Source organism: Rhopalosiphum padi, chromosome 1 (genome assembly GCF_020882245.1).
Source record: "Rhopalosiphum padi isolate XX-2018 chromosome 1, ASM2088224v1, whole genome shotgun sequence".
In the NCBI taxonomy this organism is placed as follows: domain Eukaryota; kingdom Metazoa; phylum Arthropoda; class Insecta; order Hemiptera; family Aphididae; genus Rhopalosiphum; species Rhopalosiphum padi.
This window is the reverse complement of record NC_083597.1, coordinates 56,543,999-56,561,695: the sequence shown is the minus strand read 5'-3', so window position 1 is coordinate 56,561,695 and position 17,697 is coordinate 56,543,999. Positions and strand designations below refer to the sequence as shown.

Sequence of the window (17,697 nt, the reverse complement as noted above, 5' to 3'; positions counted from 1 at the left end):
AAGCATAATACAAATCTGAAAGCGACCTTTAAATTATGCAAAATAATAAATAAATTATATTAATTAGTCTTAACGATACTCCCCTTGGGTAGGAACAGCTGCAACCGGTGCTTCATGTCTAGTTTTTAACATTAAAGATTTTAAAAGTCACTTACAAGATATTCCAAAACAACACCAGCTGTTATTCGGCACAATTAAAGATTTTCTAAACTATAAATTGGTGTAAGCTGTAAGCTATAAGTGTAATTACCTTACTAGAAACAATGCATTTGTATTCTTGGGATTTGTGTTATATAAAAGAACTTTGAACTATATTTAAAATAATATTAGGTATAATATTATTATAAGTTTTACGAAACAAAAATAATTTATGTAAAAACTTTAACAAAACAATGTGTAACTTCAATACAATTCTCAGCTATGAAAAACGAATTTATCAAATAATCTTAGTTTACCAGAAATAAATTACATTTTATTATTTATTAAGTTAAAGTTAAAACTTACGAGTATTCAAATGATAATTTAATAAATATTATTTATATTGTTTGATAAATAATAATAAGTATATTAACTATTATAATTAACATATAATTATTTCTACATATTAATATATATATTTTTTTTTAATATGCTTAGGTATATTATATTATAGAGATTAAATCATATCAAAAATAGTAAAAGTATACCTACTTTTTTACCGAAAAAAACAAATAAAACATTTTTAAAAACCTTTAATATCTTGTAATATTACAAGTTTTTGTCTATGCATTTATAGTATGCATGTAATAATTAGTTACATGAATTATAAATAAAAACATTTCAAAAATGAACCTAAAAAATTCAAAACCATAATTTATTTCAAGAATTAAAAGAAACTAAGGATATTGGGTGAAGGATAATATGTTCTGTAATATTTTTAATGCATTTCAATTTTACAACATAACGAACGTTATTTTAGTTTTGACATAAATAAAAATTCACTGGCTCTATTATTTATAATTATAAATTATAGACGTGCCCACGTACTAATAAAAATGAAATATAAATACAGTGCCGTAGAAAATGAATTATAATAATTGCTATAAAATTAATCTAGACATTTTTATGACATAATACAATTAAAAATATTGATAACTAATACTTACAATATTTTCAAAGAAGTAAGGCTCTCAAACGCAGTTTCATCCACGAATCCGATTTGATTTCTCTTAAGTAGCCTGTAAATATGATACTTAGTAAGAACTTTGTAAAAAAATATATATATTTAAACTAGCACAATTTACTTATGATACATATGGATTAGTTATTAAGCAAATTAAAATAAAAAATATTTAATTTAATGTGTTTATTCGATTAAAAATGTGTTCATTTGTATTTTATATTTTTGTCCAGTAATTGGCATGTCTATGATAAAATAAATATTTAGTTTTATAAATATTTTTAAAAATATTATAATTCATTGTGTTATTACTATTTTTTAACCAAACAAAGTGTATTCACGAAACAAAAACTATAATACATGGTTTTTATAATACAGAAAAATATAATATATTATTAGGTTTTAATACATTATTCGAAAAACATATAAAATGTCCGTACAGTAACTTATTACACTAAATCACGATATAGGCAAACTTATAATACTACGTGTTAAGAATGGTCAAAAATATACTTCAAAATAATATACCATAAATATTGTTTTATTTATAGTTTTTAACATTATGTCACAAGCAAAAACCACTTTTAAGTATAGGGTTATAAAACTAAATATGTGTATTTTATATGTTGAAATTAATAATCCAACGCGAAAAAAAATTGTTTCAATTAATGATACTTTGAGTGGAATACAATTTTAAACGTTTTTATATCTAAGAAATGTACATTAAAACTAAATAATAATGTATAATATATCATTTAATATTTGTTAATTTCCATAGTGCTTATTATAAGTAAGTATATTATCGAGAAATGATATTAAAAATTGAAAAAAAAAGTATGGTAAATATAAAATAATAAATTCGTTTTATGTAACAAACTTTTTAACGATATTCATTAAATAAAAATCAGTATTTAATACGAAAATCAAACGTATCGAAACTTCTTATGATATTGCATAATATATTGTTATTTATTTAGTTCCTTGTATAAGTTTTATATTGTTGCTGTCACATTTAATAAAGAACTATAGTTGATTCCCGTCATTATAATATACTTTTTTCATTGAAAAGTGATATCAACAATAACTTATAAGTGTAAATAAAAGTATTTTATTTATTAAGATTTATTGTTTGTAAAAAAATATTTTATTTTGAGTTATCCGTTATAATTGTATACAATAATATTAAAACTAATATATAATACATTTTAGAAATTATATATTTACAAATAAAAATATTTATATATATACTTACAGTATGACCAGATTGGGTAACGAGGAAAATGAGTCATTTGAAATATCTACAATTGAATTACTTCCCAAGTTTCTGTAATTAAATATTAAGATTAATGTGTAATCATATAAACAACGATAGAATATAATCAATTAATTACACAAATACAATACATTCAATTAATTTATCGAAAAATTATCACTATAATAATTAATTATATCCAACCAACGAAAAAAGTTGTATATTTTTTCTTTTACAAAAAGGCAATGCTAAAACGTAGATAAAATATATAGTTAATTAAAAAATCATTTAAGTGTTATAAGTGTTATAACACTTAAAAACATTTGAAAACGTTTATTTGTGTAGAAAAGATTTTAGGATTCTTAATTTTAGATTCTTTTTTTTATTTGCTATTTTTTTTTTTAGAAAACATCATATAATATTAACAAAACTATATAAATACATTTATTTTCAAATCAACGTGCAATTTAAATGCAAATAAGTATATATTTACTATAATCTCTAGTTTTTTTTTTTCTTTAAAATGTCTAAATTTCATTGTTTCAAAATATTATATCTACACAACACAATGTCATAAGTGAAATGTGATTGATTAGGTCAGGGATTAACAAATGGTGGCTCGCGGGCCGCATACTGTTTACAGAAAAGGAAAAAAAAATATGGCCCTATTAAAAATATTAATTGGTTACCCCAGAATTGGGTAATGGAATTAGGATTAAATGTTAATAAATGTATATTTTTGAAATAAAAATATGAATAAAAAATAAAATGTTCTGTACATAAAGTGTTATCTGTAAATAAATATCTTTAATTAAAAATAACAATGCCTAACCGTTCAAAAAAAAAAAAAAAAAACAAACAAATTAATGATCACTTAAAAAAAAAAGTCAACATAATATCAAAGTAGTTTTACGAGTATCTACATTGTGGCCAGGTTTACTATTTATTTAGACTATAACCTCACGTCATTCCTAATTTCATGTGTAATAATGCTCTTTTATTTTTATTGCTTAACACTAAGCGGAATAATAGAAATCCTTCACGTATATTAGGTTAGTAGATATAACTGATCATCCACAGTAAACATGATTTGGACTTCTTAAATGAAACTTTAAGAAGTTGTACGGATAACCAACCCAATATCATGTCATGGAGTTCTGTCAATACAATGCATTTCGTACTAAATTGTGGATGCCTATTATTGGTGAGAAAATAATAGAAACCGTGTTAAGCTCGGTAGTTTCTTGAAAACTGAAATCAGGTACATCAAAAATCTGAACATGATATTTTACCGATAACTAAAAATGGTAATAACATTATATTATATTATATTTATATAATATAATTGTGTATATTTTTATCAACGAAGAAACCGCATTTTGTTGGAAAATTATATCCAAACAGGTCGATTGAAGTTATTACTTATTTGTATTGTGTATACTATAATCTCTATGAATGGAATGAACATAATACGTTGTATGATGAGGACTTTCTAAGGACAAATAAAATCGAATAACTTTTGTTAAAATAAAAATAAACAATGATTATGAATTATTTTATTGTTATGATCACAACATGATGTATACAAATATGAATGAAATGGTTTAAGGTTTTATGAATAATCAATTTACTGCGGAGTTCGAATAATTAATACCCACGTATTAAAGCTATAAATCTATGTTAAAATATATTTATAACTTGAAAAATCAAATGATACAATAAAAAATTTATAATAATATTAATTAAACATATTTATATAATCACATAACAAACAGTCAGTACACGGATAAAATCCTTTAAATTTATATTTATTTACGGATGATGTATCAATAAATCTAAATTATTGTTTTGGATTATTTTGTTTTTTTTTTTCATTTTTACGTTAACGGTTTCATTCAATAGAATATTGTGTTTTAAAAATCATAAATAACATTTAATTTATTGAATTGTTATATAAAAACCTTAAGTAAATTACAACAAAAATTCTATTTCACTTTTTTTTTTTTATCATCATTGTAACGGCCTTTGAGAAAAAAAAATAAAAAGATAGAAATAGGAATGCAACTGAATAAAATAATAACAACAAAAAATCCTAAATAATAAAGTTTTCTCGTCACGCAACGCAGCCACTTGGCCCCTAAGGGGATTTTTATCGAGTCGCAAAACTGGCGACATGTGTACTAACAATAAAACCTGATCTTGTTCTTTTTTTACACCCAAGAATCATATGCAAGTTTGAAGAGATACGATAGTCGAATTCATATAAACCTAATTTCCAGTGTGCAATTTTATTTTTACAAAATATTTAAAATTATCAAGAAGTTTCCACGGTAAATCAATAAATTAATTTATTTTATTTTTTTCTTACTCGTGTATTTACTAAAGATAATAATATTTTCGCTTATTAATTGAATAGTATTTACAAAGATGAGCATTTATAATGAATGTTAAATGTATAAGTCATAATAATGAGAAAATAAAATACTGTTAAATTTTAAATAAACCGAAAAACCATTTAACAAATATAACTGATGAGTAATACTACTAAGGCGATTAGGTATGTACTTAATCTATTCATAGAGTTCTTAATGCAATATGTAGAAACTTGATAAAACATTAAAAACGATTTTATAAACTAAAATAGCCTTTGTTGGCTCAAGTTGTAAAAAGTAAATATACCTATCTCGTAAATTAATAATGTATAAGGATTAACATATTTTACAACCTCGCATTAAGTATGGAACTAATTTTGTTATGCATACAAAAAATTGAACGGAACACTAATTTTTTTCCATCAAGATGTTCCCTAAGATATTAAAATTATTCTTGACATTTTTATTTAACATAACTAAGTTTGTAAGACACCATGAAATAATAATATATTATAATAATATTATAGTTATTACTTCTATTGATTTTTGATACCTACGCACGAATGCATCATTATTGCATAAGCATATCGCCTTACTGCTCCAATTTTAAATTTAACAAAATAATATTATATACCAACCGCATCCAGTGAGCAACTAGCAGTGACGTATTTCTCGGAGAGGAGGTATAGATATCGATGTGGATGTTAGACATTAACATTTTCTTGACATTGTTTTTCAAGAACTTATAAATTTATAGGTGGGTGATTTTATAAAGCAAAAAAAAAAAAATCACAACTACATAACAGTAGGGAGTATGGCGTTGAATGTCAAATAACAATGATACTTAATATTTAAATAAAAATTGTTTATTCTGGATAAATAAATTGAGGTAATATTCCAAATGTGCATACACAGTTATAGACAGTAATAGATATTTTAATGAAGTATTTAAGTACAATTATTTTAGCTTATTATAGCCTAACTAGGCCATGCACTGATGATAAATGGGTTCGTTGGTATATCACCCGAATGTCAAACATAATTATGCCAGATGAAGTCGTTAATGATTTAAGTCTAAAAAATACTAATTTCAATTCTATATTATAGAATTTAACGACTATTACTATGCATGAATAATATTATAAAGTAATAATTATGTTAAAATTTAGTTTTAATTTAGTTTTAACTTGTAGCATAACATGTTTAATTTCTCAGAAAGTGAGTTATACATGCGATTTTGGAAATATATCTTGGGTTTATGTCATTAAATTATCATAATTTTAAGACAACTTTGTGGGTGAGTGGATGGAGGAAAAATCTTAAAAATGTTACTGCTTGCATTGTATAACGAACTTTTACTATCATTTGAAAGCAAAAACAGTTTAAAATGTATTTAAATAATGTATGAATACATTTCCAAGGTTAGTTTAAATATATGTTTTTGGTTTTTGTTTTATTAAAACCATACAATAATCGATACTTATAAGTAAAAATATGAATTGGTACTCACAATGCTTCTAAGGTAGGGACTAGGCTTAACGCTTGTTTAGGAACTTTAGTGAGTTTGTTATTTTCCAGTCGAAGATTCCTCAATTGAGATAGTTGGTCGAAGCACTGATCGTCGATCTCAGTCAAATGGTTTTGATCTAGTTGTCTAAAAATGATAATAAAATAATTTCAAAAATAACCTAAATAAATAATAAAAAAAAAATAACTCGATTGCATTGTTTTCCTTGCAACAGTAATAATTTATATAATAATATTTACTCTGCCACATTATGTGATCAATTTTATGTTTGAAAAAATACCACCAAAGACGATAGTCCATGTTTTTCATGGTCATCGTTGAGTTGTATATTTTCTTTACTTTTTTTCACAGCCACAGGCTGTAATAACCAAACATTTAGGTGAAACCCCGCAAAAATGGTGAACCCAAAAGCTTTAATACGACAATGATAAGGTTTATGCTAATGCGTTTAGGATAAAGAACATGGTAAACGAAAAAAAACTATGCGAGTTTTATTCTTACAAGGACGACAGTTGTCTGAAACTCTGGAATGTTTCACATGGCGCCCGGACAAGTTGACATTTCTGGAACGACCTATATATATAAAAAAAAAAAATAGTGGTAATACGTTACATTTTATATTTATATAAACTTTATTTTGTACATCGTCAAAGTCCATCTTTGCGTAATGGTTTTCAATTCATATTATACACATTATTTTTTTAACCAAACATTTCGATTTTTTATGAATTCTATTATTTCTAAAGAAAAGGAAATCGTCACAACCGTAAATTCCCGTTTCAATAGCTCTGGGAAAAAAAGAAAAGTTTTGGACTACATCCAGTCTTTTGATAATAATTGCCTTTGGATTTCTGTGGAGAGGTGTTTGTTAATCGAATGAGAGAATAAAAGGCATAAATAAATTTACTTTGGAAGAAAATCGAGTTGACAAAAATAAAAAAAAATTACCAATGAACGATTTAGAAGTTTAATGGACTGTATTTTAAGAATTTATTATAGATTTGAGATAAAATTTGTCATGCTTAGAATGGATGTTTGGCATTCCTCCACGATTTAAACATGCTCAGGGTGTATGGAAATAATGATATATTTCTTTCATAATATTTCTTAAAAATTATTTTCAAAAAACAATTGATTTAGATCTAAATACATTATATATTATATGTGCATGAATTATTTGTGATATATTATTATTAATCACTTTAAAACTACTTACAGACGCTTTAATCGTATATTGTTTAGAAATGCTCCGGGGTGAATCTCTTTGATAGGATTATCAGCTAATACCCTGAAACAATGAAAATAAATATCAGAAACGTATTTAGATATAATTATTTTAAACTGACATGTGATAAAATCATTGATCTAATATTTACAACGTACTTTATACCATTAATAATTATTCATAGATTATTCATTACCATAAAAAATTATACACATATATTACTTTTATCAACATTTTAACGAAATCCATTATTATGAAAATTAAAAAAAAAAACTATTAAACAAGTACCTGAAATTGGAATAAAATTATAAAATATAAGCCTATTGAAATTATTAATCATTTCAAATGGACACCTAAAATTGTTAAGTACAAATCTCAGAATTATTATTTTAATTAAACATTTTTTTTTTTATTATTATTACATCAAGTTCAACTATTAAACTTCATCATTTAAGTTTGCCAAAACAAAATATATTTATAAATTATTTATTACAATTATTGTTATTTACATTATTTATCAACAATTCTGAATAGTTATCATCATTTTCAAATCACTGGAGTAATATTTATTTTTTTAACACTTTTTAATTTTTTTTAATTTTCCGTAATATAATAAAAAAACTTAAACGATATTGTGTCTTTTTGAAAATGTTGGTACATTTTTTCTTTGTTTTTACGATTTTAATAGTTTTATAACAGCTCACAGTGCTTCTAAAATTATAGTATTATATGCTTTTATTGCTGCGTTTTAGTTTGATTTTATATGATCAAATAAATATCCAGTATGATATAAACATTTGAATGCAATAAATATCATAAATACATTAATTTGTAAATAATGAGTAAAAACATAAAATAATATATTTAAGATTCCAAGTTTGACATTTTTAATACTTATTTATTTTTATTTTTTTTTTGCTTACATATTTTATGCTTTGATCTTATGCATTTATTATGAGTACATGATAAATGTTCAAACAATTATTTAGTTATCATTCAATATGTAACACTATACAGCAGTAGACATGTAGGTAATTTAATGTATAATAACGATAATGTATATAATACATCATGAATACATTTTCGGTATTTTCATAATGTGTTGTGATTTATACATTACACATGATATATTACATTCAAAGAAAATGTCAAGTTATCTTTTATGAATTTGCAGTTGAATAGAAAATATATAATAAATGTAAATGTGTTTTTAAAAATATTTTACACAATTTTAAGAGTATTACCCCTATTACTTAATGTATACTTTATAATTATTACAAATATAACACATTTCTCGTATTTATATAAGAAAATATTATTTTTGTTAATAGTATATTGCATTTAAGTAACTACTTATTTACATTTGAAATAAACATGTATTAAGCAGTAGTACAGTACTAAATATAATTTGTATTATTCTGCTGATAAATTATATAATAATATTAAATTAATAAAAAAAAAAAAACCCCCAATATTGAAATTGCTATTAATAATTAAGAAATAAGCAATAAATTAATATGTTTCTATAATAATACGTCGGAAAGTAAAAATATAATTATTATTTTACTATAGATATTAAATAAATCATTCAAATAATTTACAAATATATATTAGTTTTATTTCCAATACGACATTTTTTAATTAAAAACATTTTATGTCATTTATTAACATAAATTTGAAAAAAAAAAACAAAAATTAATGTTTATTTTTAATGATATTCGCGAAGGTTTCAAGTATTTGTTTAAATGTATATTATAAATTATATCTTTGTTTATAATGGCATGAATTAGATATTAAAAAAAAATAATAGGAAACAACCCTTTTTTGATTTTATCTTACAGGTTAGGTTATACTCGTACAATAAAAGCTACAGTAAAATAGGGTTTTGATGTTAAAAAGTAACTATATATATAAATTCTATACCCAAGCAAACAAAAAAAAACTTCACCAAATAATTTAGTGGTGGTGTTACAAGTATACAATCAAAGTATGAGATAGAAGTAAAGTTCTCGAATAAAAAATATATTAGAAGGTTATTATGATTTTGAGGACATTAATAAACTGTGTAACTATACAATAAAATTTTATGTTTGTCGAAGCAATACAATATTTCTAGATACTACCTATATATAAAATCGTTCAGAACTGAAAAAAGAAACTATACCTAATTTATTAAACTATTAAAAACTTTTTTGTCCGTTTCTACACATTTGAAGCATTGCAATATTGAATACATTATATAATGTATGATGTATAATATGTATATAATGTATATGTCTATAGTCTTTATTCGATATAACTATAAATTTAGATTGCTTTTCACACCAACGTGATTTTTCTTAAAATAGAGTTTAGCAGAGTGTGTATGCATTATAATATTATAATAAAATATTACAACGAATCACTAAAAAAAATCCATATTAACTTATTAAAAACACTACGATTTATAATATAATATAAGATCAAAACGTATTAAACACTTGGCAATAAATAAAATAATACATTTTTCATTTGCTATTTTTTTCAAAATTAAAATTGAACATCATTGTCATGTTCAATGTTTATTTTTAAATTAAAATATAGATACAATTTATGAATAGTTTAAATTGTTTGAAGCAGTTTTTTTTTTTGTGGCAGTACGTTTAAAAAGAAAATAATATTTTATTATAAACTCATACTGTTAATTCTTCATATATTTAATTTTTTTTTTTAATGATTGCTTATATTATTAATTATTTGAAACACAATGCTTTTATTTAAACTTTGATATTCAAGTATTGAGAGTTGAAAAAATAGTTTTTTATAAGAAAGTTTATAAATACTTTTTCTCCTCCCCGTCAATATACAATTTAAATATTTAATAATATGTTTCTCATAAATAAATGTGATATTATCAGTACTTTAAATAATATAAAAACATTTTTAAAAAAAATTCTAATCATTCAAGGAAATAAGTGTTTATGTTAAAAGTATCACTGTGTAAAAATTAATTTATTTTGTTTTCAATAAAACTTAAGTCGACACTTTTAAGGAGATTTATAAATATAATAGAAACTAAGTGCTACTAAATTGTATCACTGTGACTGATGAAAGATCGAACGTTCAGCATTTTTATTAATAACAGAGTGAGAGAAAAATACGATTTATTGTTAATCTTTAGTTCTACATGAAAAACTTATAAGAATATTATAATACCTAAACATTATGCAATGTGAACAAAAGAACGTTAAACTTATGATACAATTTTTATTTTAACTTTATAGTAATACTACTAATAATAATAATAATGTATCAAACAATTTTATAAAAATCTGTGTTATTTAATTGTACATTATAATATAATTAAAATGTAACCGTCATAAGTTTTTAATTCATTCATAAACAAGAATTTTTTGGTGTTTTCTACAATTTTAAATAAACAAAATGTAAGACTTCATATACATTGAAATAGTTATCTTTCCGAATTTAAATATTTAATTTTAATTTCCAAACTTAAATTTGTTTATTTTCCCAGCCTTGTTTATCTAATATTTTATTCTCACGAAAAAAAAAACATTAACTAGTGTATAGATTTAAAGCATAGGTTTTTTTTTTTTTTTAATTAACCTGTATTTTGCATTAACGTCTCGGCCATTAGCTCTATGAATATTTATATTAAAATAATATATTTTACTATGACATTGGTGTCACTTTTATAGCTTATAATTCATAGTTAAGGCAAATATTATTAAATAAACACGCACAAGCATACATGATTTATGAATTATATTCTGTCGTTTTCTAGGTATTATAAAATGTCTTAGGTTTACAAAAAATTTTGTAACATTTACATTTTTAGTAACTTGCATATATTCATATTACAAAAATTTAAATATATTATATGAATAAAGAAACGAGTAAATCGTATACATTGCTTGATGCTATGGTACTATAGGTTCACAATTATTACATACGAAATATTATTTTAAAATTAATATTTTTTCAAAACTGTTACTATAGTATATAATGTAAAAATGCGCAGTTATAAATTCAGTAATTACCTATAACCAATAAATATTATAAAATATGTAAGCAATTTTATTTTATTGGGCATGCCACGGCCGTAGGTAAAGTTAAAAACGATTTTTAAATTAACTCATGATCGTGTTTTAAGTTAATATTATTATAGAATACAATAATTATAGTATTTACTATATTATTATATTATAGTTTACTAAAATATACTTTTAAACTGTACAATATTATGAAGTGTCAAAATTATTAGTTTTAACACGACACCAACGTAAAGCTTTGTATACATCGAATAACTTATTAACTATCACAACTAATACGAATCACAATACAATTTATAATTATTTATTTGTTTGTTTTAATTAATTACAATAGTCATTTATCCATATTCGATAGTAAAAAACGAATATCAATTGCTTGTGATACCTTTTTAAAAACCACTTATATTATGTTACAAGTATTGACGTTTATAATACAAGTATAATTTATAATATTAATGTATATAATTTTTTGAGTAATATATGCAATGCAATCGAATGCCGTTATGAATTACGAAAAGTGTTTGATGATTTTACTTAAAACGTTTCCGGATTCAATCAATCAACTATATCTTGAATACAATTTGATAGCTTAATGTTCAATGTTCATCATATCGTAATATTATCGTAAAGAAAACTTTTCCGTTTACCGTAGTCTTTCAAGTATCTACACTCATTCTTATAAAAGTCTTATTTCACTTCGTATAAATCTATATTTCTCTACAAGACTTTAGAACCATATATATACACACAAAAAAAGATTAGGGTATGTTTTTAGATTGGGGGTGGAGACGTTTGGTCGTTTTGATTAGGTTATGGGCGTGAATTTCTAATATATATATATAAGTACAGACACACACACATATATATATGTATACTATATATACGATTGCCACTCTCATCTATGTTTTCGTTCACTACTCGGTCATTTTCTCGTGGGACATATTATAAAACGTTTTAAAACGTTACAGTGCATATACATGATGTTAATGAACATTTATATGAATAAGTTGAATGTGAAATGTTAAATTGACTCCCTAGACGGTGTTGGCCATTTTGAAAACTAACAAGTATAACTCGTTAAAATTTAATGCAAATGTTATTAGCTATATAATGACGATATGCGAGTTACTATACGTCATTTCTACGGTTTGCTTAGAATTCTGTCGTGAAATAATGAATTTTTTGAGCTTATGGGTTTTTACATTGACAAAATAAAACTTAATAATTTTAATAGGAATATAATTTCATAAAGAATTATTTTTTAAAGAAACATACTCTTAAGTGAATTACAATTAATTGGATTTGACATATCAATTAAAACAGTTTATTAATAGTATATTTATTGTTAATTTTAACAAACCATAAATTATATAATAATGTTAAAATGTCTAAAATTTAATATGCATTACATAGCATATTAAATTACTTTACTTCACAATGTCGGTTACTAGCATATGATTAATGACTTATTTCAAAGGAGTAATGTAGAACTACTGAAATAGTAAGTAAAGTAAATATTCTAAAAAGAATTCACAGGTACTAGACAAAAATATACTTAAAAAGGTAACATAGGTTTGACAATAAGTTTGCTAAAATATCGTATTAAATAACTTAAAATTCCTACTCGAAACTTATAAATTATATATATACATTTATATTTAAAATACTAAAATATCTGTCTTTATTAAAATTAAAAAACAGTAACAAATTAAATTATTTGCCAAAAGAACAAAACAATTTTTAGAAGAGTTTTTTTTTAACCCACAACTGTATTAAATTCATAATTGTTTAAAATTCATTCTATATAATTTTATCATATGCTTATATTAACCATGGAAATTTCTGAGTAAAAATATTTCTAAGTAATGGTTTTTAATCAATATCTTTAAATTTGTAAAACATTATTTCTGACCAACACAGTTTTTTTCCGAAAAGCAACAAAAAACTCAGAAGACATATAACATTCTTTCCTTTACTTAGTGACTATAAACGATTTTCACGAAATATAAAAGTTTTTGTGTAGCATACCAAGAAACAAAAAACAATTGTAAATTACTCGATAAAATGTAAATTTTACATACATACCCAAATATGTGAAAAATATATCATTAAATATAGTTTCATATTACATTGTATACATGATGTAGGTATATTATATTCATTTTATTGAACAATATCCACAAACATGTAGTTGAATAATTGTTAAAATATTATTTTATTCTACAGTTTAAGCATATAAAGAACGAAAAAAAACTACATTTTAAATTAAATTAATAATAAAAAAAGTTGAAAAAAAATAATAATAGCTTTATTTTATAGAAATACATTAATATTACCATAAAAATCATTAAAAAAAAATAATTTTAGAAATTTAATAATCATCCCAAATTATTCACAAATATTTAATATTTCACATTTGCATATTATGTAAAACGCAATAATATACTTTATTACTTATTAGTTAGGTATTTGGATAATTATTGTTTTAAGGAGAAAACAGTTATAAAAACTTGGTATAAAAAAAATATAGTATATTATAAACCGTTAAATATTAATATAGGTAGTAAAATATTTTACAAAATTCATATTACAAATTCAAAATGGATACAAAATGAAATCGTAAATATATAATACATAAAATAATACTATATTATACTACATCACACATTCTAAATGAACCAATCAGTGCTTTGAATGTTAAGTTTTTTTTTAATGTAGTGACGCAGTTTATAATAAATAATCGATCAAGATCACTTTTGTGGATACAAATTACAAATAATTAGATTTGACAATGGATTTGTGATACAGCGTTTGAAAAAGTAAACCATAACATTTTAAAAACGAATCTGCTGGGTGCAAAGTTCCGTTAAAATTAAAGTTGCTTAAATTTCTTAATTTCTTCAGAACTTCTATGTAATTTTCTCTATTTGTAAAAGAAACTAGAAACGACTGAGAAATTTAAAAATCGAAGTATAAATTAGACTTTATTTTCAATCGATAGTTAAGACTATTTGTAAGTTTTGAACCACTCCTTCTGACCAACAAAATGTTCATGAACATTTTTATTTGTTTATACATAACGTTGTAAAACCAATACGTTTTTCATTTTGTTCAAACTAAAGTATACAATTTATTTTATACAAATTTGTATTTAATACAAGTTTTAAGAAGCCCCCCTATTTGTACTTATTGTGGAGTTACCCTCTCAGTTAAACATATTTTAACCAAATGTAGAACTTATGGAAAGGAAAGAAGACAATTCCAAATCTCCGACCACTTCGCTGAAGCACTCAATCCTAAACCAATCAACGTCTTCAGAATTATACAATTTTTAACAGAAACGCACATTGTTAATAAATTGTAATTCTATATAACAATTAATATTTAATTTCAGCTTAATTAAGTGATATTCTCGTTTTTCTTGTTAAAAAAAAAAAAAAATGTAAAAAAAAAAATAAATAAAAAAAAAAAAAAAAATAAATGTCCTGTTATTCCAATAATATTATTATATGTTTATTTAATATTATATAAATTATGAATATTGTAAAATGTATTGTTACGTTCAATGGCCACAGATGCCGCGGTTAGTTTGTTTAATAAAAAAAAAAGAGTTTTAAGATATGGACTTTCATAGTTTTTTCTATTAATACGATTATGATATTAATTTTTATTTTAAAACTAATTTTAATAAAATCTTTTATTTTCTTAGAAAAAATATATGCTAAGGGTTATCAAAAATTGGTTTTAAGCATTGTTAACAAATTTTTTTCGTGTGATTTGTGACCATATCCATTTGGAATGAACCATTTTGTAAACGGTTAACAATTCTTCAAACACTCAAAAAGTCCCGTACAAATCCGAATTCCACAAATAATAGTCATTTAATCAACTTGTACTTTTATCCGCAACATTATACCAAATTCCTTTTAAGGTGGACCAAGAATATAAAATGTTCAAGCTGACAAATTTAACGGACACGACGTGACTGAAAAACGTCAGCACATTCATGAAAGTGACTAATATTGTATCCATTATTACAAACCATTTGTATCAGAAAAGACCATATTGAAATTATTTATATATGTATATACTTTAACAATGTACGTTTTTCTAAAGTGATAGTAATATTTTTTCTTTAATTTACAAATGTAAATATGTAAAATTTAAAACAAGTTATTTATGTAATATCCATAAATATTATTCAGTTCACATATTTTTTATATTTTTTTTTTTTCTTAAGCGTGCAGAACACTTAATCAAACTTTGAGTCCTTATTAAAAATATATCGAAATAGAGTATTTGAGATTTGATAAGTTAATATAATTGAAAAATAAATCATTATTCTTTATAAAAAAAAATATAAAATTTGCCACGTTTGAAAAAAACAAAACTTAAAACTTTTGAATTTTTTTTAAATCATAGTTAGAAAGCTTGTTTTTATTTTTTTGGTCATTTAAAAAAATGCTTTTAAAATATTAAAATTTTAAACTAAAAAAAACTTTTGTACTTAAAAATTTCAAAAAAGATTATTAATATTATACCTAGTATTTTTGGAGAACACATTATGTAACTATCATAATTATCACTATGTCTCTAAATTAGTAAATTAGTATTTTAAATATTTCAATACAAATGAAATCATTTTTGTTAACAATAACGAGTATGCCATACATATTGGTAGTTCTTTCTCCTTTCTATGCTTATAATTTATTGTTAAAGAAAACTAATGACTATAATAATAATGAGAATGTCAAATATGACCTGTTTAAAGTATCTACTAAATAAAAATCTCCAACTAAAGTCATATGAATCATTTTAAGCACTTCTACAAAATTTACTTTAAATAACGATAATGTAGAAACACAACTTACAATAAGAAAACCCATATACGAGTATGTAATTTATAGACGCATAACTACCTATTAACTTAATATTGCAATTAATTATGGATACATTTCGTATATGTGTTTAAATAATAATTTCACGTTTAAAAACTAAAACTCGTTAAAGATTCTTAAATTTATTATCAAATTATTTGTATAGTTCATACAAATAATAAACTTTATAATAAAAAATTATTAAATATATTAAATTACTTACAGATCTTCCAATAAGGTCAGTCGGCTAAATACATGTTCATCTATCTCCGTAATATTGTTACTGGCCACATCTCTAAAAACAAAATAGTTCATATTTAAATAAGCTTCAAAATTCTCAATATAGGACAAACTAAAGTTTTGTTCACTTAAATAATTATTAACTATTTAATTGAATTTATTGATTCGGAATGGAAATTAAATGTATTAATTCCTTTGTCAGTCGCCCGGCTTAATGTTTCAACAAAATGCATTTTGAAATACCATTTGCTGAATGGACTACAATAATATCATCAATGAACTTATTCGCCTTTAAAGGCATTAATCTTTGGGCGCATACTTACTCATTCAATTTTTTAATTATTGATGGAATTTACCAAGTAATTTTAGATCAATAATACAAAATTCATACATGATATAAAATAAGTATATTATTTTATATTTTTATAAAAATGTAGTATTTTTATGTTCTTCCAATTAAATTTACAAACGCCCGGTTTTTCTAATAAATTCTGCTTAAATGTAGAAATGTCGCATTTATTATCACTTGGAACATTATTTTTTATAGTTCAAAGCGATTACGTAAATAATGATTGCTATTTAAATGTTCAAGTTTAACTATTGTTATACAATTTAAACCAAATGATACGGTATTAAGTATTGTTTGTATGCATTAAGAAAGAAAAATACCATTAAGTAGACGTTTAAAAACACTAAAGTGGATTTTCATACAAGAATATTTGATTTTATTTGTTTCGACTTTGTCTATGTGAATAATCATAGTATTATATATTAAAATATGTGTATTTTATAGTCACTAAACAATTCGAGTATAATAGAGTTAAAATAAATTCGTCATCGGGTGTATTTTAACGGGGCAGAAAAAACTTACTGAAAAGTTATCAAATAACACACACACACACATAAACACAATAGTCTGTCAAAGCATTTCTCCCGGGTATATATCACGCAGATGGGCTGATTGGAAAGAAAGGGTGGAGATGGTTTGCTGA

The 17,697-nt window shown here is 23.1% G+C and overlaps 1 protein-coding gene across 1 annotated transcript in view; it reads right to left on the bottom strand.

The window, feature by feature from the left end:
* The window catches only part of LOC132924477 (leucine-rich repeat-containing G-protein coupled receptor 5), an 82,971-nt gene that overhangs the window by 13,061 nt on the left and 52,213 nt on the right, over positions 1-17,697 (bottom strand). The window contains exons 3-8 of the mRNA XM_060988827.1: positions 16,689-16,760; positions 7,528-7,599; positions 6,813-6,884; positions 6,294-6,437; positions 2,412-2,483; positions 1,146-1,217 (exon numbers count right to left, since the gene is read on the bottom strand). Coding sequence (XP_060844810.1) covers positions 1,146-1,217; positions 2,412-2,483; positions 6,294-6,437; positions 6,813-6,884; positions 7,528-7,599; positions 16,689-16,760 — 504 coding nt within the window. The remainder of the gene's footprint in view (positions 1-1,145; positions 1,218-2,411; positions 2,484-6,293; positions 6,438-6,812; positions 6,885-7,527; positions 7,600-16,688; positions 16,761-17,697) is intronic.